The 22,649-nt window shown below is 41.6% G+C and overlaps 2 protein-coding genes across 11 annotated transcripts in view; one reads left to right on the top strand and one right to left on the bottom strand.

Moving 5' to 3' along the window:
* The first annotated feature begins 16 nt into the window (after window positions 1–16).
* Window positions 17–19,287, top strand: COQ6 (coenzyme Q6, monooxygenase). 7 transcript variants are annotated; one of them, XM_074365260.1, is made up of 12 exons: window positions 20–275; window positions 4,295–4,429; window positions 5,441–5,499; window positions 5,805–5,928; window positions 7,782–7,912; window positions 8,602–8,709; window positions 8,796–8,858; window positions 9,047–9,154; window positions 11,408–11,610; window positions 11,689–11,804; window positions 11,971–12,137; window positions 19,173–19,287. In XM_074365260.1, exons 1-12 carry the CDS (start codon window positions 110–112, stop codon window positions 19,203–19,205), a joined length of 1,413 nt encoding a protein of 470 aa, XP_074221361.1. In that variant the 5' UTR covers window positions 20–109; the 3' UTR covers window positions 19,206–19,287. The 7 variants fall into 7 exon arrangements, with proteins under 7 accessions (XP_074221363.1, XP_074221364.1, XP_074221361.1 ...); XM_010962717.3 differs by lacking the exon at window positions 19,173–19,287 and adding an exon at window positions 12,589–12,721 and having other exon boundaries at window positions 21–275; XM_074365261.1 differs by lacking the exon at window positions 19,173–19,287 and adding an exon at window positions 2,547–2,662 and having other exon boundaries at window positions 136–275; window positions 11,971–12,582.
* The window catches only part of ENTPD5 (ectonucleoside triphosphate diphosphohydrolase 5 (inactive)), a 36,594-nt gene continuing 23,842 nt past the window's right edge, over window positions 9,898–22,649 (bottom strand). Inside the window, exons 13-18 of one of the 4 annotated variants that reach the window (XM_074365265.1) lie at window positions 22,370–22,471; window positions 21,264–21,407; window positions 20,283–20,339; window positions 19,468–19,583; window positions 10,597–10,734; window positions 9,898–10,239 (exon numbers count right to left, since the gene is read on the bottom strand). In XM_074365265.1, coding sequence (XP_074221366.1) covers window positions 10,636–10,734; window positions 19,468–19,583; window positions 20,283–20,339; window positions 21,264–21,407; window positions 22,370–22,471 — 518 coding nt within the window. In that variant the 3' untranslated portion in view covers window positions 9,898–10,239; window positions 10,597–10,635. Of the gene's footprint in view, window positions 10,240–10,596; window positions 10,735–12,846; window positions 16,606–19,467; window positions 19,584–20,282; window positions 20,340–21,263; window positions 21,408–22,369; window positions 22,472–22,649 lie in introns of those variants that run through there. The other 3 variants (XM_074365268.1, XM_074365266.1, XM_074365267.1) reach the window with 3 other exon arrangements.

Raw genomic sequence — 22,649 nt, 5'->3', positions numbered from 1 at the left:
TTCCGGTTTTGAGGCGGTGGCTCAAGCGGTCGGGACTGGAGGGTTCTGCTCCGGAAGAGCGACCGGAGGCGGGCCTAATCAGGTCCGAACTACAGCTCAGGTCAACTCCATGGCGGCCTGGCTGGCTGGGAGCCGGTGGGGGGCTGCCCCTGCTGCTGCCCGGAGAGACCTGCTGGTCTCCTGCCGGAGATGGGCCGGCACCTCGGCAGACACCGTGTATGATGTCGTGGTGTCGGGGGGAGGCCTTGTGGGCGCCGCCATGGCCTGTGCCTTGGGTAAGCGCATCTCCACGCTGGTAGTGGCGGGGAGCGGGGCCGTGGAGGAATGATGAGGGCCGTGGGAATCCTGGCACTGTTTGCCTAATGTTCGAGCGTTTCGGATCTTGTGGTCCATTCCCTAACCCACAGGAGCCCCGGGGCAAGCGTTTGTTCCTTCAGAATTCTGAAGGGTCAAAAGTGGGAGGGACCTTAGGAGTCCTTCCAACACGTGGGAAAACAGACCCGCCCAGGGCTGTTTAGTTATGGGCACCATTGGAAAGAATTTTGAGCTAGGTGGTGCTGGTGGTTTTTTAAACAGCTTTATTGAGACGTAATTTGCATACCATAACGTTCATCCATTTAAAGCATATAACTTAATGGTTTTTAGTTTATTCAGAGTTGTGCCGCCATCACCACAATACATATTAGAACATTTTTGTCACCCCCCAAGAGAAACTCAAACCCATTAATAGTCACTGCCCATGTACCCTCAATCCCTCAACCCTAGGCAACCACTCATGTACTTTCTATTTCTATAGATTTGCCTTTTCTGGACTTTTCCATATGCATGGAATCTATAATGTTTTCAAGGTTCAGCCAGGTTGTAGCATGGGCCAGTAATTCATTCCTTTTTATGGCTGAATAATATTTTGTATGACTATAGCATATTTTGTTTATTCATTCATCAGGTGATGGACATTTCGGTTGTTTTCACTTTGGGGTTAGAACAAACAATGCTACTGTTATTTTGTGTATAAGCTTTTATGTAAACATATACTTTTGGTTATCTTGATAAATTTCTAGGATTGGATTTGCTGGGTCATATGGTAACTCAGTATTTAAAATTTTGAAGAACTGCGGGTGTTCCAAAGTGGCTGCACCATTTATCATTCCCACCTGCCATATATGAGGGATCCAATTTCTCCACATCCTGGACAGCACTGTTACTGTCTTTTTGTTGTCATCCTGGTGGTCGTGCAGTAGTATCTCCTAGTTTGTATTTCCCTAATGACTAATGATGTTGAATATTCTTTCATACACATATTGGTCACTTGTATATCTTCTTTGGGGAAGGTTCTTTTCAGAACCTCAGCCCATTTTTAAATTGAGCTATTTGTCTTTTTATTCTTGAGTTGTAGGAGGTGTTTTGTTTTGTTTTGTTTTAATATACTCTGGATATAAGCTCCTTATCAGATAAATGATTTACAGATATTTTCTCCCATTTTATGGGTTGCTTTTTCACTTTCTTGATGGTATCCTTTGAAGCACAGAAGTTTTTAATTTTCGTAAAGTCCAACTTATCAGTCTTATAACCATTTTGGTAGTACCTGTTAGTAAGTGGACTAATGTAGTGATTCTCAAGCTTGAATGCATTTAAGAATCACCTGGGTTTTTTGGTTTTGTTTTGGTTTGGGGTTTTACATAACTAAGACAGCTACATAACACATAGAAAGAATTTTGAAATACAAAGTGGTTAGGGTATATTGTGTAGAGTATATAAAGTAAGATTTCCATTTTTGATTGTTAGCCACCCAGTTCTCAAAGACAGTCATTGTTACCAGTTTGTGGCGCCTATTTTTAGAATCAGGATCCCAGGTTTCACTTCCAGTGACTCTGATTTGGTTTGCCCACAGTGGGCCCAAGAGCCTGTATTTTTAACAAATACCTCCAGAGATGTATGCAGGAGAGCTGAAGACCACACTTTGAGAATGAGAAATGCTGGGAAATGAGAGAGCTTAATTGTCTTGTAGTGACTTTACCTCTTAACTTTTTGTACAATTCTGTATGATATGTACCTGAAAATTTTTTTAGTCTTACTAAGACTTTAATGTTAACATGGGTATTTTGCTGTCTTCTTTGTAGTAACTTTTTTTTCTTTCCTGTTTTGTTCTTTTCCTCACCCCTCTACCCACAGCCCAAGGAGGAAAAGCAGCAATTCTTTTATAAACTTAAACAGAAGATTCTGTTTTATAATTGTTTATTTTTCTGTCTTTTCCACAGAAGTATAAATTCTTAAAGTCAAGGCTGACTTTAAGCAGATACTTGTAATACAGAATTCTCTGTAAGTTTACCAAAGAAAGATCATGGGCTGAATACATCAGGTTGTAAGAATCACTGCCTCTAAGTCAGTCAAAACTACCAAGAGTGGGTTAAAAAAAAAAAGTCACACACCAGCTAATTTCCTTGAGGGGGAAAAATGCTCAGAGAACATACTGAATGTTAAAACATGAGGTTTGGATATTTTTCATGCAATTTATCCACTAAGCAAGCCTCTGCTTTTCCCCATAGAATGGATGGGACTGAACAATGTGAGGAGACTCTCTCCCTGGACAAGTCCCTGTTGAGTCAAGTAAACTACCTGCTTGGGATTTTGTATATGCTAATGTCTCCCCTTGATCATCATGGTGTGTATCCCAAAGAATATTCCTTGTCAATAGTTTATATGCCGATTGACCTTTATATTTCAACATCGACTAAATTTTTGACAGCTGCTTTAAATGTGAAAAATTTCCAGTGGGCTCTTCATACTTCCCCATAAGTTAGTTTATGTTCTCCTTGATTATTTTCGCCTTCAAAATCACATTACTTTATGTTTTAGACTTGAAATAATCCGTATTTCCCTCCCACATTGTTATTTGTAAATGATACTCTCTAGTATTTTTCTCTTGAGTTTCCTAAAACATTATATTAAATAGCTAAAAAATAAAATATTGAACCTGGCTATATTTTATGTGTTTGGAAATCTGACTCTTTTCCTCTTAATTTTCTGGTCTCTCATTTAACAAAAATGTCTGTTAAAACGTGAGTATATACTTTATGGATGAGGAGGTAATAGCATGTGGTTTTGGGGATAGATAGCCATAAGGAAAGAAGTGATTCCTGGCCCCCAAAGAATTCAGAAATCTAGCAAAGGAGGAAGATTTATAAATAACTATTAGAAAAAAGAATGAAATGAAAGCTACCGTAGAGGAAGGAGCAGCGGATCCATCCCGGGGGTGGAGGTGCGCCGGCGTGCTGTGAAGAACCCTGCCGCGGGGTGAGGCTTGAGCGAGCAGGACCCGTAGGGAGGAGGTGGCAGGGGACACTCGGCTGGAGCCGGGACCGTCAGTTCCAGGCCTGGAGGTGTGATGGACCACAAGGCAGTCCTCTGCGGGGCTGTTCTGATCTGGTGGGTTCAGCGCCTCTCGCTGCCTCTCCGCCTGGAGCCAGCCTTGATCTTCATACTTTGTTGTGTGTTAGTAATGACTTTCTTCTCGTTTAGATGCCAAAATAGAAAGAGGGGTCAGGATTTGTGGGGTTTCTCTCACCATGACTAATTAAAACCTGCCGTGTTTCTACTTTCTGGTAATCCCTGTTGTTTTCTTTTTTCTTGGCAGTAGCAACAGTAGCAACTCTCTGCTTATCTTTTCCCTCACCGCTGTCTTCCTCTGAGACTCTGTGGGAACTTGTGTCTGTGCTGTGGTCACACAATAACAAAGTCCCCAAGTCCCCTTCTTACTTTCCTATACAGGTGTTTTAGGACCAGATTTATAGACACAATTGATGTGGGTTTTTTTGGCCCCCTTTTCATTTACAAACTCTTCTGATTTAATTTTGAGACAATGAATTTTGCTTATTAAGTCCATTTTTCTATTGAACAGGATTTTTAATTTTTAGTGACTTTATACTTCGCAGATTATATGTATCTAGTATCTAACTACTGCAGCCTTCCTTTCTTCATTCTTCCTTTCTGGGGCATTCTGTTCACTCATTATGAGTTTGCCCATTATTTGCTTCTTTGCACATGTGATGGGTGTTGGACTGTGGGAAGAGGCCCTTACAGCCGAGGGTGCAGTGGTTTGTGTGGCTGAAATGGTGATATCCGTTACTGCTTAGGACTCCACACAGTGTTTCCTTTTTGTGTGTTCTGTAGGAAATTTGTATCCTAAGATCTAAGGAATTAATCTGTTGCTTCTCTTGTAAATGTGAAAGAGAATAAATTCTGATTTTCCTGAAATGATGTAACATTTTGCTTCTGCCTTTTTTTTTTTTTTCAGGGTATGATACTCACTTTTGTGACAAAAAAGTCCTGTTGCTAGAAGCTGGTCCAAAGAAAGTATTGGGGAAATTGCCAGAAACTTACAGCAATAGGGTCAGCTCCATTTCCCCTGGCTCTGCAACCCTTCTCAGTAGTGAGTAGAAGATCCTTTGTCAAAGAACCAATCTCCTGTCTCTCCTGACTTTCCATTGTGTCCCATAGGGCTGAGTCACCAGAGCATTTGGTGAGGAGGGGGCTCACTGAGGTTGGTGGGGCAAGAGGGTGGGTTTGATAGTCTAGTGCATAGTTGAAGATGGGGACCCCAGGAATTGTTCATTTGTCAACTCCCAGTCTGAGGAAGACATCCTTGGGACATGTGGGTCCATGTGGACTTAAGATGTTGGGTCATTATGAAATGGTGGAATATGGGAACTAATTAGGATTTCTAGGAGCGGCACTCTCTTCATTCCCTTAGGGTGCCGAGGAGCCTGAGTACTGAATGCTTTTAGGGTATAGACGGGTGTGTGCACACGAACCAGTTAGCAGATTATCTCTGCCAAATGTTATTCCTGCAGGCCACCTTATCTCGAACTACCCCATCTAAAATTAGACTCTTGCATCACTCTCTAGCCCCTAGTACTGCTTTGTTTTTCTTCATAACACTCACTACCTGATATTTTATTATGTGATTTTTTTTTATTGTCTGTCTCTTCAACTAGGATGTCAGTTGCTGAATGGCAGGGGGTTGTCTGTTTGGTTCCCACTATGTACTCAGTACCTAGAAGTGTATCTGGTACATAGTTGGTGCTTAATAAATGAATCTGTTTAGTGCTGTGGACAAAAAAAATAGTCTTTATCCAGGGAGTTTGTAACCTCAATAGGATGATGAAGAAAAGGACACTATGGTTTGGTTTCCTATTTTATTTCCCCCACTTTAGTGTGATTTGACCTTTGATCGTGAAAGCTGGGTCTTTTTTGTGCTGTATTATCCGAACTGGGGAACAGAGTGATTTAGCTCCTAGCATCAGACAGGATAGAAGTGGAGAGTATTCTTCTATTTTTGGAGAACACTTACTTAATAGGAAGGAGGGACAAAGAGGAACCCAGGAGAGACGCAGGTCCTTTGAGGTTGCTCTGGTCTATATATAGATCTTTTCTTTTGTAGGTTTTGGTGCCTGGGACCACATCTGCAACATGAGATACAGAGCCTTTCGGCGAATGCAGGTGCCTTCTTTATCAGTTTTGGCAAGACATCTCGGTGTGTCTTATGTTAAAATATTTGAAGTCCACATTCTCCAGGTTTTCTGTAAATGTGGGAAGAATTCAGACAGAGTTTACACTCAGTCTAAGGAAGTTGGGGGGAGCATTCCCAAGAGAATTTTCTTCTCACTTTGTGTCTCCTGCTAGGGGGACTGACAAATTGTGATTTTTCTGCTGCAGTCACTTGGAAAAGCTAGTACTCAGTTTCTGAATGCAGTAATGTTTTCTTTTCGTTAGGTTATAATGCATACTTTCCCTGTGGTTTCCAGGTGTGGGATGGCTGCTCAGAGGCCCTGATAATGTTCGATAAGGACAATTTAGACGACATGGGCTATGTAGTGGAGAACGATGTCGTCCTGCATGCTCTCACCAGGCAGCTGGAGGCTGTGTCAGGTGAGGCTCCTGTCCCTTCCATCTTCCCTTCACTCCCTGGATGGTGAACTGCTTTAGAATTATTCTGGGGCTTAGTGGAATGGTCCCTTCCTTCTACAGATGGTAATGTACACCGTAAGTAAACTCTCTGATGGTTATCTCAGGGTTATTCTTTCTCTCTTTTTTGTAAAGAATGGCTTTATTCAGGTATAGTCTACATACCATGTAATTCACCCATTTTAAGTATACAGTTCGGTGATTTTCAGTATGTTTATAGGGCTGTGCCACCATCACCACAGTATCATTTTAGAACACTCCTATCACTCAGAAGGAAACCTCGTGCTCATTTACACTCGTCCCCCCCGCCGCCACCACTAATCCACTTCCTGTCTTTCAAGATTTGCCTATTCTGGACATTTCGTATAGCTAGAATCACTCAAAATGTATTTTTTTGTGTCTGACTTCTCTCACTGAATGTATTTTTGAGATTCATTCATGTTGTAGCAGGTATCAGTACTCCAGTCTTTTTTTAAGGCCCAGTAGTATTTCACTGGATATGTCACATTTGGTTTATCCATTCATCAGTTGATGGGCATTTGGGTTGTTTCCACTTTTTGGTGATTATGAATAATGCTGTGAACATTTGTGTATAAGTTTTTGTGCGAACATATGTTTCATTTCTTCTGGGTGAACACTTAGTAGAATTGCTGGGTCATGTAATAGGTTTATGTTTAAATTTTCATAAACTGCCAAACTTTAAAGAGGCTGCACTGTGTCACTTTCCCACCAACAATATATAAGGGTTCCAGTTTCTCCACACCCTCGCCGACACTTATTTCCTCCCAACCCTTTTTTTTAATAGCCACCCTAGAGACTGAAATGGTATCTCATTGTAGTTTTGATTGCATTTACCTGGTGACTAATAATGTTGTCTTTTCATGTGCTTGTTGGCTGTTTGTATATCTTTGAAGAAATGTCTATTCAAAATCTTTTGCCCATTTTAAAACTAGATTATTTGCCTTTATTTTTTAGTTATAAGAGTTCTTTATATGCTCTGGATTCCATGTGTATATGATCTGTAAATATTTTAGGGTTCTGGAGAGAAAAATCGGAAGCAAGTGAAATGCTTTTTGATATGGGATAATAGTTCTTCATCCATGGAATGAACTTCCATGTAGCTTTTAAAGATAATGTAGATCTAATAATCACTTAGAGACGTGTCCCATAATATATTGGTGAAACAAAGTATGTGTCATATGATCTCACTTGTGTGTGTGAGTATGTGCCGGGGGTGTGTACGTGTGCATATACACATGTAGGAGATTGTCTGGAAAGCTGTACAACAAAGCTTCACTGTATTTGTCTCTGAGTGGTGTGATTAAAGGTGATTTTTCCCTCCTTTTAAACATTTCTTCTTGGTTCAGACTTTTACAGTAAGCATATAATTTTTATGATCAGAAAAGTAAAGTGACTTCCAGTGGGAAGAAAAGTCTTGTGAAACCGAGAACTTGTTTGAGCCTGTGGTGTCCCTGCCCTGTTTGCTCTGAAAGCACGTGTAGGGTTAGGCGTAGAGTGAATCTCAGGAGCAGGAGCATGAAGACGGGAAGAAAGTGCCTGTGCAGGTGAGAGTTCAGGGAGAGCTTTCTCCTTTTTTTGACACTGATTCATCCCTGTGGCCTCTGTCATTTATCAGCTCTTAGACTGTAGCATTGATCACATGAGTTACTTTTTAGATCTTGATTTTCCTTATTTAGGAGTAAATGATAAGATCATGATAAGCTGTCCTGGGGCCTTGCTTTATTCAATTTTTTCCCTCAGCCTATATGGGCCAACTGTCTGATGTTTTGTTTTTTTTTTTCTTCTGACCTCCCTAGACCGTGTGACCGTTCTCTACAGGAGCAAAGCAGTCGGCTACACCTGGCCTTATCCATTTTCCATGGCAGACTCCAGCCCTTGGGTTCATATTACCCTAGGTGATGGCAGCACCCTCCAGACCAAATTGTTGGTAGTTGAAGATTCTTATTTTGCCAGGGGTCTTGCATATCCACATCTCATTAGATTCTGGGGTCTCTAGTTTTAGATCTATACTGTAATTCAAGTTAATTTTAGGTAAAGCTTTTGGTTATTAGGACTGGTACCCACTCCAACCAGCTCAAGTTAAGATGGTCCTGTTGTAAATCCTGTACAGGAAGCAATCTCCTGGACCATTGTAGATCTTGAAATAAAAGATAGCTGGCCTTACAGGGACAAGAACCAGTGTCAGAAATTGAGGCTGTTCTTTCCCTCACAGGAGTCCTGTAGGCACTTGTCTTCTTGCAGCTCCCATTTTTTTCTCTCTCTGCTCATCAGCTGCCCCTTTTTAGATGGCAGCCATTCCCAACCTTACATCAGGACTGTTCAGCTCCAGTGCCTGCCTTATTGCTTTCTAGTTCAAATATCGAGAGACTTTGGCTGAGTTTAACCTCTGGCTGGCACCTCTTGGGTCAGATGCCCAGCTTTGGTCTGTTAGCTGAAGCAGGGATCACATATGTAGGCTACCCCTCTAGGGGCTGTGAGTGAGGCAGGCATGGTAAAGAGTTGCCTGCCACAGATGGGCTTGCCAAGAGAAAGCTTTTAGGAGGCAGAGACAAACTTATGGAAGAGTTTCTTTTATTAAGAAGTTATAAGACTTAGTAGGCGCTTGTCTCCATGCAGATCGGTGCAGATGGTCACAACTCGGGAGTGCGGCAGGCTGCTGGAATCCAGAATGTTAGCTGGAACTATGACCAGTCTGCTGTTGTGGCTACTCTGCATTTATCGGAGGTGAGAACCTGAGCCCACCAGCTAGAGGCCCTGCTCGTGTTTTATCGGCTAGGTACTTCTCACAAGAACTCCTCTCTCTACTGTAGGCCACAGAGAACAATGTAGCTTGGCAGAGATTTCTTCCCTCTGGGCCCATTGCTCTGCTCCCGGTAAGTCCTTCTGCCTAGGCTGCTTCAACGTGTCCAGCTTTCCTCTTTTAGAACTTCACTTTCTCTCAGCCCTTTTCTGGTTTTGAGGGAATGTGCCTTTGTTTCCCCTCCTTATCTTCCTTAATGCTTGGGAGCTCATAAGAACAGAGGTTTTAGTTAGCGTTTGGTATCAATGTCTTTTGACACAGCTCTCAGACACTTTGAGTTCCTTGGTTTGGTCCACGTCCCATGAACATGCAGCAGAGCTGGTCAGCATGGATGAGGAAAAGTTTGTGGATGCCATTAACTCTGCTTTTGTGAGTATCACCAGCTAATGATTTGTTGCAGGGGTAGATACAGAAAGGTGGTTTTGAGTAAGAAAAAAGGAATAACCAACCAGCTGCCCCTTTGAATTTGTAACACTTGATCTGGATTATGTGGAGGAGGAGGTTCAGGGAAATTGTAACAATAGGAATTAATTTTGTGTACTCTCCTGAGGGTTGTGGGCTGCTGTTACGCTGACTTGAAAGTGGTAGTTACTTGGATAAGAAACTTTTTTAGGTTAGGGTACTTGAATAATTTTGAACAACTCTACTAGATTCTAAGTACCTGAACCTTTGAGGCCTGATTCTTTTATTTTATTTTTTTAATTGAAGTATGGTCAGTTATAATGTGTCAATTTCTGGTGTACAGCACAATGTCCTAGTCATGCATATATACACATATATTCATTTTCATCATCTTTTTCATTAAAGGCTATTACAAGATACTGAATATAGTTCCCTGTGCTATACAGAAGAAATTTTTTAAAATCTTTTTATGTATAGTGGCTAACATTTGCAAATCTCAGACTCCCAAATTTATCACTTCCCACCCCTTTCCCCTAGTAACCACAAGATTGTTTACTATATCTGCAAGTCTGTTTCTGTTTTGTAGATGAGTTCATTAGAGTCCTATTTTTTTTTTTTTTAGATCCCACATATGAGTGATATCATATAGTATTTTTCTTTATCTTTCTGGGTTACTTCACTTAGAATGACAATCTCTAGGTCCATCCATGTTGCTGTAAATGGCATTATTTTATTCTTTTTTATGGCTGAGTAGTGTTCCATTGTATAAATATATCACAACTTCTTTATCCAGTCATCTATTGATAGACATTTAGGTTGTTTCCATGTCTTGACTATTGTAAGTAGTGCTGCTGTGAACATTGGGGTGCATGTATCTTTTCGAATTTGAGTACCCTCAGGATATATGCCCAGGAGTAGGATTGCTTGAGGCCTGATTCTTCAGAAGTCTTCCCAGGGAGGGGCTGAGCACATTTCAGTGGGGGGGCGGGGGGATGCTTAAGACTAAGCTTTGTAGACAGATGGGTTCAGCATTGGTTCTACTTGTTAATCTCCTGAAAAATAGAAGTAGTTATCACTAACCTCTCAGGGTTTAAAAACAGTAAAAGTCTAAAAACTTAAAATGAGAGAATTTATGTAAAAGGCTTGGAACATACCTAGTACATTATAGGTACTCAACAAATGGTAATTATTCTGGAGTAGACACAGCCTGTAGATAATATACACACCAGTATTTTTGGAGCTCAAATGCCACGTTATTTAAATTCACTAATAATAATAATTGGTAACATTTATCAAGCACTTACTGTGTGCCAGGTACAGGTGAAGAGTTTTACATGTTTTTATATGTTTAATTCAGTGAACCATTGAGGTCAGTACTATTATTCTGCTCCTTTAGAGAGGTAACTTGCCTGAGGTCACATAACTGGTGGCAAAGCTGGGTTCTGAAATCAGGCTGGTGCTCTAGCCTGTGCTTTTAACCACCGAACTCTACTGCCTTCCTGATGACTTCCCACCGGTTTACAGTGAAGAACGTAGGCTCCAGTGCTCTACAGTGACAACAAGAATAAAAGGAATTGAACATACTGAAGTAGCTTCCAAGATAAATGATGACCCATTCTGGGTCATTTAGTATATGTTCATTCAGCAAGTTGCTAGTGCTTCTATGTAGAAGGCTCTGGAGATAGACAGATGAGACACAGTCCCTGCTTCCAGAAAGCTCATAGTCAAGTGAGGGAGAAAAGTAGACATGACAGTTTTGGTACAGTGATAGAAGTATGCATGGGATGCTGTGGGAGCATGGAGGAGGAAGACACATGAAGGAAGGTTTGGAGGGAGGTTTGCAGAAAGAGGTGACAGCTTCTGGATGCTATGAGGTGTTATCCTGGTGAACCAGAAGTGGAAGGGCATCCTAAGCAGAGACAGCGTGGAGGCAAGAGGATGTTGTAGAGCTACTTTGTGACTGGCACGTGCTTTTTGAGGGTAGGAGTAGTGAAAGGTGAAGCTCAGTGGTAGACGGGGCAGCTCATGAGCAGTTTGGCTTGATCCTAAAGCCTGTGTAGAGTGACGGGAAGTTGCATTTTGCATTTGAGGGACTTGTCGCGTGTGGTCTGGATCAGTTTAGGCATGTTAGATACCATTACCCGTGGCTGTGGTTATAGAGGGTTGCCTTGTTGAGTCACTTATGAAATTTCACTTTGTTTTGTGGCTGATGCTACTCAGTGGAGTGATGCTAACCACACGGACTTCATCGACTCGGCTGGCTCCATGCTGCAATATGCAGTTGCCTTTCTGAAGCCCACTAAGGCCTCAGCTCGCCAGCTGCCCCCAAGTGTAGCCAGAGTGGACGCCAAAAGCCGAGTACTGTTTCCTCTTGGATTGGGACATGCTGTGGAGTATGTCCGGCCTCGGCTGGCACTCATTGGGTAAGACTGTAACAGAGCGGGGCAGCTCCTTTTTCACTCTGTACTGGAGGCCACACCTGAACTCTGCTTTATTCTTAGGGATGCAGCCCACAGAGTCCATCCACTTGCAGGACAAGGTGTCAACATGGGCTTTGGGGATATCTCTAGCTTGGTCCATCACCTCAGTACTGCAGCCTTCAATGGAAGAGACTTAGGTAAGGATTCAGGTAACTGAGAAGGGAATCCTGAGGTCATGTAATTAGGGGCGATCAGGAAAATGGCCCGCAGTAGCCAGATGTGGTGGACGTAAATGAACCTGGTTTGCTAGGAAAGAAAACTTCACTACTGGATTAGGGATTTAACCTTTCTTCTTTCCTCCAGGCTCCATGAGCCACCTCACAAGTTATGAGACAGACCGACAGCGTCACAACACTGCTCTTCTAGCTGCTACTGACCTACTGAAAAGGCTCTATTCCACCAGGGCCACTCCGCTCGTGCTGCTCAGGACGTGGGGCTTGCAGGCTACAAATGCAGTGTCTCCACTCAAAGTAAGAGATTGCTCCCAGCTTTCCAAGAGTCTTGCTCACTGAGGAATGACTTTTGTCAATAAGTCTTATAATTTCTTTGAATTAATTTTCTTGGCTGTAAAATTATCATCTTTATCTGAGTACTTTCCCCAGTTATTATGAGCAAAAATGGCCCTGCTGGACTTGTTGGTACTAGGGCCACTTTTAAGCAGTAACTGTACATAAGAAGGGCTTATAATAGTGAATAGGGACTTTTAAAGATAAGGAATGCTTAAACTCCTTTTGCTGCTTGGCCAGCTTCATTCCTGAGAAACTTCCATTTAAAGACAGTTTGGAGAGACTCTTGGGAGGAGAATCTATCTGGGACTTAATGCTAAATTTTTGCTTTAATTTTATTTTAAAGTATTATCCTTACCCATCCTCATGCCTTACAGTGTCAGAGTAGCACTCCCTTTGTTTGATTTTCCTCCAGGAACAGATTATGGCTTTTGCAAGCAAGTGAATGCTCCTCTTCTGCAGATTATGTTGATGAAAAGTCAACATATTTCCCCAAGACCGTCACATATTTTCAAGATTTAATTTAATAAATTTACTTTACACTAGAATTCTGCAGTCTCTTTTTCTTCTCTGCTTAGTGGACCTGTGGAGCCCAAATGATGAGTGATAGATAATTTGCTGTAAAGAGGGCATATCAACTAAGCCAAGAAAAAACTCCAAATGAAGACTATGATTTGACTGAAAAGAGCTTTTTATTACTAAAACAAAAATTGCTAAGGTGCTGTCTCATTCATTTTTACTTGTTAGCAATCCTTTCTAAAGAGATGATTTATACAATTAAAAAAAATGCTGGTTGTAAATTTATATAATTTTTAGATAAAGAATTAGAAATAATCAATTGATGCATTTTTGTTAGAACTGCTGTTTTAAAATGTATAACATTAGAGTGCAGAATCAAACAGAAATTGCTTTAACCTTTGTTATAGGTATACTAGACTTTCTGAAAAGAAAACCGGATCTTAAAATGCTAGTTATTACTTCCCCATTACAGCACCATAGTTCAATTTTATTTTTGTTTCCTCTGTGGGACACCATTGTCTGTTCAGTAATAAGACAATAAATAATTTCATTGCACAGGTTTAAAGACCTCAGGAACCAGGTCAAAAGGAAAAACATGATTAGCAGCAGAATTTGTTCATGTTTGGTTGCAGATTGGTGGCTGACCTGGCTGGGAGGTGGGGGTTGGGTGGTTTTGCTGTGCATTTTTGAAGCGCTTACCTCACAGTACCAGAGATGCCTCTTGAAGAGCTTTTTGGATCCATTAGATTTGTCTACTATAAAGAACATCTTGCCCAGAAGTCTGATTTGAAGATAAAAGGAGAAGATAACAGTATGCTTTTGAACCAAGCTAAGCTACTCTTGGGAAATATTTTTGAAGGAATGGGAAATTTTGTTAATTTTCAGGTAAATGCAGAAAATTCATGATACTAGAGTAAAAAAGGTGTGGGTGTGACAAACTTCCCTGGAATCTCAGGAAAATTGTGCCCAGAATGAAAGATGGCAGCTACAGGGAAAAGCTGTTTCACTGCTGGCAGAGTCCAGGAAGGTCACTGTAGTGAAAAAAAGGCCATCTTTCACAGAAAATGAGAAAGTAGCCCAGACAAGGAGAACATGGACTTCAAAAGTATGCCAGCAAAATCAGACAAGACATGAATTTTTAAGGCACACCTTGCAAGGACAACCAGAACCCACAGAGGATGTTCTTCATACGGTGACAACAAACATACAACATCCACTATGTGTCAGGCCATGTCCTAAGTATTTGAAATATATAACATTTACAGAAAGGAAATGTAACCACCATCATGAGACCCTGTAGGACTGTAGGACCCTTTAATAAGAGGCCCAAAAGGCATACCAAGGGATAGAAAGGATATTGTAGACAAATTGTTTTTTCTAAGAAATAAACATTCTCATTACAAACTGCTCCTAAAAATGGATAAGTTGGTTAATTCTCCAGTTGGTCTAATCAAGATTATCAGAAAATATGTAGATATATTTCTGAAGTTACAACGCAGCTACCCAAGTTCTGAAAGTATCTGGGGTGACTGCTGAACAATATGTGGCCTTTATTTACAAGGAAATCTTCAGAGATGTGCTGTGGTGATGAATACCAGGGAGTCTCACCTCTCTGGAGCCATCAAGCTGGAGGAGTGTTCAGTGAACACGGCTAATCTATCTTTTGGGACAACAACTTGGTTTCTAATAAGAAATGGTCTCTCTCTAATCATGTGGAACAACATTTAGTGTGTGATGACTGGCTCTAACACCCTACTTTTCTGACAAAGATGGGAAGGGGTCCAAAAGCCATGTGGTTATGTTAAAGAGGAGACTGAAAGTCTTGGGAGTTTTCCTCAAAAGACTGAAAGGCTGTGGAAGGAGGGATTAGAGCAGAACTAAGACCACTGAGAAGATTGGTAGATTTCAGCTCAACAGAGGGAGGGATTTTTAAACATCAGTGCAATCCCAAAGTAGAATGAGTAATGTTTGAAAACATCCCTAAATGGAAGCTGAATGACAACCAGCTGGAAATGTTAAGGGAATTCTGCAATGGGTAGAAGACTGGATTATATATCTGGGCTGTTTCCAACTGTGAAGATTCTATTTCATTATGTATTAGCATTTTTCAAGGAAAAGACAATAGGTTTAAAGGTGACTTCAGTATAATTAAAAATCAGTGTGTGTTGCGGGGAGGGTATAGCTCAGTGGTAGAGCACATGCTTAGCATGCACAAGGTTCTAGGTTCAATCCCCAGTACCTCCATTTAAACAAAGGTGTGAAGAATGAAAAAAATTTCACATTGAATTGAAAAACTAAAATTTGGGGGATGAGGATATAGAAATTTGCCTAGTTACTTGTACACATCAGATGTTAAATACAGACCCAATGGAATACCTTTAAAAATAAGGTTCCCCAGGAACTGGTGTGAGGGCTGGGTGTATTTAGTACCTTTTGTGAAAAAGCTGAGAGAGTCCACTGTGAAAGCTACAAGTCTGGGGAGATATATTCTGCTGGGAAGAAGCTGAAGGTAAAAAAGGCAAAGGAGCCAGACTACAGGAAGATCTTTCACATCCAAGAGCACTTGAATGGGCAGACAAGAAGCAAATGATGGTCATGTGGAAAGTACAAGGTAGTGAGTTTTGGGGGAAAGAATTCACAAAATCAAGAGCTCTGAACATTCAAACTCAAAGTGAGAATCCATTGTACTGATGTGGGCCAAAATGACCAACCAAATCCACTGTCAGGTATCCTCCAAAGGGTCTCAGAAACCCTGGACCTAGACAAATAACTTAGATGATGGTAGTTAAAATGATCAGGGGCCAGGGAAGAAACAGAATAAAAGGGCAAACTGAAAAGGGCTATTACCAAAATCTAGATCCCTGACCAGCACAGCCACAGGCCTCTCTCTACAGACCAAAAGTTAAGGTATAGATGCATTTCTTAGAAATACAAAGCAAACAAGCTTAGGATGACAAATTACTATAAACACATTAGCCTGGGAGGAGGTACTGGCACTGAACACACACATTCCTATAAGGCTGGATATGTTCACTAATCCCAGGGTTGACTGATAGAAAGTTGATTAAAAGAAGGTGGTCTACACAAGGCAGCCACACACTCCCAAAATATGTCCCTAGAAACTGGATGTCCTCCTATCTTAAGGCTGGGATCTGCCCCGTTAGGAGTTGCTCTCCACCCCGCTAAGATCTGGGATGGCTCTCCGCTGGCTGATTGGAGCTAACACAAAGCAGGGTCACAACTTCAGATATGGTACCTTTTTTTTTTTCTCTTTAAATTACACATGGAAAGCAAAACCATGTATTTTTTCTTTCTTTTTTAGGGCAGATGAGTGTAGATAAAAGTGGGACAGGGCAAAGATTCTGGAAGAAAGAAATACTGGTGTTGATAGGTCATGGGATTGTAGTCAATCAGCTTAATTTAACGTGTAAGGGGAAAATAAAAACGTTCAAAGGAATGAGGCACTAAAAGAGTTGAAGTGAGATTTTTCTTTGGTTCCCAGGTTTCTGTCCCTGGGTTCTCCAAGGTTAGGTTCCAAAGCTATTCCTTTTGGCTCTTGTGAAACACAAGGAATCTCAAAGATGTAGACACTGGTACCAGCTGTGCACGAAGAGTGGTTAGGAAAACAGTTCACATTAGATGTGTAAAATTAATTAAACCCAACTCTAGACTCTACAAAAGCCCCTTCCTCCTGATGAAACCAGCTGCTGGGCTTCAGTCTAGGCTGTCCCTAGCCCAGCTCAGAACATGACTGAGTCCTCTCCTTTCTCGTTCTTTCTTTAACAAGGTTGTTGGCAAATGCAGGCCTCAGAGGAAGGGCGTGGCCTCAGTGGGAGATGCCTAGAGACTGCAGCAGGTGAAATGTGGCCCCCAAGGCCCAGCCCGTCTCTATGTTGTTCACTTTTTTTGTGAGCTGTTGGGAAGGAGAAAAAAAAGTCTTCACATTTTCATTCAACTCTAGCAAGTACAACATGGGCAGAGAATACCTGCCAAGATCATCCATGAGGCCAAAACCAAGTCTCTGGAGGCTTCCCCAGCCCTCTCTATAAGCTTCCCTCCTGCCACTGCCTATTGCTTCTCCACCTGCCAATCTGATCCCTGAATCTTCTGCCCCAGGAAGTGGTCTCAGACAAGACTTCTAGAAGGACCTATGAGACAGGTTTCTGAATGCTTTCCCTAATCCTGAAACTAAATATAGCAGGTGTCAGGAACAGATTTGGGGTAGGAAAGAACATACTAAGCTTCCTATTTTATACTTTGTAAGCAACTGCATCTTCTTAAGCACCAGCAATCAACCGAGGCATCTGAGGCATTCTAGGCCGGGTCGTGCTTCGATTGATTCAGTTAGTTCAGTGACCTTGGGCAAAAGTTTAAACTCAATGTCCTCAACTACATAACAAGGGGATTAGATTAGTGTTTATCAAATTGTTTTCTTCAGAATCCTAGGGGTTCCTTAGAAGTGATTCAAAGGAGAAAAGAGGGGGAGGGTATAGCTCAGTGGTAGAGCTAGTCCTGGGTCCAATCCCCAGTACTTCTGTTAAATAAATAAACCTAATTCACACCCTTCCCTCCCCAACAAAAAAAACACAAAGGAGAAAAGGAGACAAAAATTGTGAAGGAGTTTCAGGCCCCTTACCTCTGCTTCAACCAGGTAGCTCCATTTGTATCATTTTACTGGCATTCTGCATAAGCTATTGTTGAATAAAGACACCACCATCATCCCCCACCCCCACACAAAGGTTTCGAAATCCGTGGACGGGGTTTAGTCTTTCCGTCTAGTACTAACTTCCTGTGACACAATACTTCTGTGTTGACCTGATGAAATCTGGTCTATAGTCACTGTGTTAAAAACTGGGAAGAATGGCATGGGAATAATTATCCTGAGATTTCAGTCTGTGACACCTGAGTCAAACCAGGTGTCCCCATCCCCATCCCCAAACGCTCCTCCTCTGTCCTCAGGACTTGAGCTGACAACCTAGGGGTGAAGTGATCTCTGGAAAAGGGGATTGCCCACCCCTGATTCAAATTCTGCTGCCACTGAAATAAAGACTAAAAGGATGCTAGAAATGGAAATAGGAGAAAATTGTCCTTATATGACTTGGTTATTGTTGATGCCTAAGCAGAGGAAGTTGTTAACTTAGTATGTTTTGAGGGCTTAGGATGACCTCTCTTATCCACAAATCCGTCAATGTGAAATGCCTACACTAACAATCATACCAATATTAATAATTTACCATGTGCCAGGCATTGTGTTTTATCTCAATTTTCACAACAGCCCTATGAAATAGGCACTCTAATGTGTTTTGAATGAGGAACCTAAAAGTTAGAGAGGGGAAGTAGATCATCTAAGGTCACAGAGCTAGTAAGCTTGCAGAACCAGAACTTGAATCCACATCTGATGGACAACAGAGCCCATGCTTTAAACACTATGCTACACACTCTACTGGCAAGTAACTCAAATTCTCAGCAGGTGTAACAACACACTAAATCCAAATACCTTTGTAGAAATGAATTTATGAAATCTGTGTAACAAGAAATGGGGCAATATAATATAAACTCATCTGAAAATCAGGACCCAGGAAGGGGAAGTGGCAAGAAAGAAGGAGGAGGCTTTGTAAACAAGGTACAGTCTACTTACTGGACCCACGTTCAAAGATGCCTTGTGCCATAGCTATGTTTTTGTCACATCTCCTCTAATAAAGTGTATGCTATTTGAGGACAAAGATTACATCTTAATCATCTTGATAACTATAGTGTACAATTATTCAATTATGCTATAGAAGATAAAGTGTATGGGATGGATGAAACTCAAAATGTGTTTGGAATAGATAAATAAATTACTATAGAAAAGGCTGGAAGACAAAGGGGGACCTAAGACCCAAGAGGCACCAAATATATGAGGCACACATAAAATACACATGACACATGGCATTCAATACTCACAAGGTCTTAAATAAGCACTCGCTGGTGATACCCTTCTGGTCCCTCATGTCCTCTGCCAAACAAAACCATCTAACGGGCTAAGGAGTGAGCTAACGCTACTGGCCAGTGTACTCGTGCCTGTGCTGCTCCAGACAGAGCAAGTCTGTGTGATGGCCCCAGGCACCTCTGTCCTCGTTCCCCCTCAAGCAAACTGCAGTACTTGTAATGTACTATCAGCAGTGGAGAAGAGGCAGGACATACAAACCCAGGATTTGGGAACTAACGCACTGCTGTCCTGCTCGCTCCCTACCCTGTGCGTTCACCTATCCATTTCTTTTCCCTTGCTCCTCAACTGAGTTTTGAAATTGATTTAATAAACCACGTGGCCTGGGGATCTTAATTTGGGCTGCAAGCCTTTCTGCTCAGTGACCTCTGGGATAGCTTGCCTGGTAATATACAGTATATTAACAACTTGAACAACTCAGGGGGTTATGGGTACAACCCCCAAGCACCTGAAAACCGGCATATAACTTTACAGTCATGTCTCTATATCCACAGATTCAAGCAGCCGCTGACTGTGTAGCACTGTAGTATTACTACCGAAAAGAATCCACGTATCAGTAGACCCAGTTCAAGCCCATGTTGTGCAAGGGCCAAGTGTACTTTGAGGCTGCCATTCCAACAAGGTAATTTCCCACATCATGGTGACTTGTACAGTGCCTTGTCCATAGCCTGAATAAAAATACCTCATAATTCCACCTATAGCCACTCTGATTACCAAACAAGTTTTTAACTCTTTCTTTCCAACTCCCAAATAAAAAGACTGTTATGTGACTCTGGTGTCCTCTCTTACCTGTAAGATAGTGCTTCCTGCAAAGCCAAAGCCATCCTTCAACAAGGCTGTGATGTAACTAAGATCCATGCACAGGAAAGGACTGCCTGAGGTGAAGTTTTCCAAGTTATCACATACTGGAGGAGAGAGAGAGTGAAGAATGGCATTCAAGTCTGCAGCCAACTGAGAGGTATATGATTTTCTCTAAATACAGACTGAGAATAAGCAAAGCAGAATGCTCCAATCTCCTGCTCCCAGATGCCTGGGAGTCTCGGAGGTAGAAATGTGCACTGACAGCCTCTGCAGGACCCCAGTTTCTCAAGAACTTGCATATTTATGATGTGACATCTTATCTACTCAAAGGTAGACAGGTTCTAGGTTATTTGCTAAATTTCTATGACCTATTGTTAGGGCTTACTTCAATTAAGTCCCTTAGATATTATTAATGCTGGGGCCCAGAAGACAGGGAAATACCAGTTAGCCCTACTTCGGAGCCAGAGGATGAGATCATTTATTTTTATTTTTGATGGACTCTTTCAAGGAAGCCTCTGTGGCTATTTCCCATATATTTTGGTGCTCAGTGTTTCAGTAACACTGATAACATTCTATTTCAATTTTATAAAAAGGAAGAAAGAAATGAAGAAAGAAGAAAAGGTCTTCACCATTTCTCCAAAGCCCCTCGTATTCTCATATTTTTATTTGCCACTTAATGCTTTTAACTCCTGGCAAAGACAGGAAAGCAGCCTTCTGGGAGGCTTTCAGCTGGCTGAGACACGTCAGATGACTCTGGGCGCAGTCTCGCAGGCTCGCCTTCAAGGGTTTCCACTGACACTTACCTTCCCTTGCTTTTCTTTCAAAATCTTCAACTTTTAAAACACCTCCTTTTTCATAATCTGAAATGAAACAAAACAGTAGTTGACGTCAAAAAACCTTCAAGGAGGGGGAAGGGTATAGCTCAAGTGGTAGAGCGCATGCTTAGCATGCACGAGGTCCTGGATTCAATCCCCGGTACCTCCATCAAAAAACTAACTAAATAAATAAAACCTAATTACCTCCCCCTGCAAAAAACAAAACAAAACAAAACAAAACAAAACAAAACAAACCTTCAAGGAAACATAAGAAATTTATCCTAGAAATGTTTATAGTCTATTTTATATTATGTATATTTAACCACAGTTTAAAAATTGGCCCACTGAAAAAACACATTAGAAAATATCTCAGGTCATGACAGCTGACATATATACATTCTCACAGCTAAACAAAATGTATGATTATGATTAAGAAAAAAGTTATAAAGGGGGAAGAGGAAACTTTCTGGGGTGATGAGTATGTTCATTATCTCGAATTTCACAATGGTTTCATGGGTGTATATATATGTCAAAACTTACCAAACTACACTTTTTTTAAATTAAAAAATTATTATTTTATTTATTTGGGGGGGGTGGTAATTAGGTTTATTTATTTATTTATTTAATGGAGGTACTGGGGTTTGAACCCAGGACCTTGTGCATGTTAAGCATGCATTCTACCACTGAGCTATACCCTCCCCTCTTGTACACTTTAAATGTGCATTTTATATCAGTTATGCCTCCATAAAAATGTTAAAAAAAAAGAAAAGACTGCACGTATATTTGTTTAGGCTATCTTCCAGCCCCCAGAGATTCTCAGTCATGTTCACTCTCACTTAGGTGACTAGTGTCACTCAACTAGGGTGACACACAATCAACAAAGCATGTCCAACACTCCTTTTGTCCCATTCCCTTTCCCACCACAGCTTGCCCAGTTTCCTCCCTGGACGACACCTGGAGTGAACTTACCAATCATGTCTGTGTCAACAGCTCGGTCATAATAGTAAGAGAAGGCATAGAAGGAGCTTCTCTGGACCTCATCTGGCTGATGAAGCTTTCCTTGCACCACCCTCAGCACTTCAGCGTAGCAGGGCTCAAAGCCCACCGCCCCTGCTGGGGCAAAGGTGCACAGGAACAAGGTGAGAACGTGAGATGCAAGCTGCTGAAGCCAAAGAAGAAACAGCAGGAGGATCAAGGCGAGCTGAGGCTCAGGACAAAGGGCTCACAGACAAAGCTGGGCAAACTTCTGCAGCCTCATCACCCTGGAGGAAAGGACCCTGCTTCTCCACAGCGGCTCTGTCTCTAAACTGTGTTCACCAAAACCAGCCACAGCCGACCTCAAGCTGCTGCCAAGCACTACGTGTCACAGTATTCATGAGAACGGTAGGCAGAGGTCCGTCTGCTTCCTTCGCTAGAAACATCAAGTTCTTTCTGTGAGTTTAGGTCTATGCCTTTCTAACCTAACATCAATTATTCTTCCTGTCATCTTAATTTCCAGTTTTACTATAATTGAAATAGCTAAACATTAATTGAACCCGGAACAGTTTCACCCTGCTGAGGGGCAGGGACTCTGAATACATCAGACTAGGGTGAGAAAAGGTTTCTAAGGGATCTACGATACAGGCAAGGGAAGAGCTGAAAGCAGAATGACGGCTGCCTGTTCGCAGTCACCTCACATCACTCCTCAGGGGTATACCAAGATCTATTAGAATTAGTTCCTGCAAAAGACAAGCTTCCCGGGGGCGGAGGGTGGGAAGGGGTAGATGGGATTTCAAAATTGTAGAATAGATAAACAAGATTATACTGTATAGCACAGGGATATATACACAAGATCTTATGGTAGCTCACAGAGAAAAAAATATGACAATGAATATATATATGTTTGTGTATGACTGAAAAATTGTGCTCTACACTGGAATTTGGCACAACATTGTAAAATGATTACACATCAAAAAAAAAAAAAAAAAAAAAAAAAAAAGACAAGCTTCCCTTGAGCTCTGGAAAAAGTTTCCCATGGGACTTTTCCAGACTTGTACTGTAAAAGTAACTTCAACCAGTGAAAAAATATCACTTGCCTTCTTGGTTGCCACCATACTGGTATTTCACGCCCCCAAAGATCCACTCTGCTTCCAGCCATCTCGGTAGACAGGCACTCCGGAAAGTGTGTCCATCGATTCCTGAAAGAAATCAGACCACAAAGTAAGAGGCAAGGGTGGGAGAGAGAAAAAGAGGAAGGCAAGCAAGAAGCCAATAAGGTTGACAGGAATTATCAAGGTGGCAGGAATTCTTAACTCAGGGTTTGTAGATGGGTTCTGTGGGGTTGGTGGACCCCCTGAAACTACAGATAAATTTCTG

This window comes from Camelus bactrianus, chromosome 6, assembly GCF_048773025.1.
Source record: "Camelus bactrianus isolate YW-2024 breed Bactrian camel chromosome 6, ASM4877302v1, whole genome shotgun sequence".
Lineage (NCBI taxonomy): Eukaryota > Metazoa > Chordata > Mammalia > Artiodactyla > Camelidae > Camelus > Camelus bactrianus.
The sequence above is the reverse complement of the archived record's forward strand: the minus strand, read 5'-3'. Positions and strand labels throughout refer to the sequence as shown.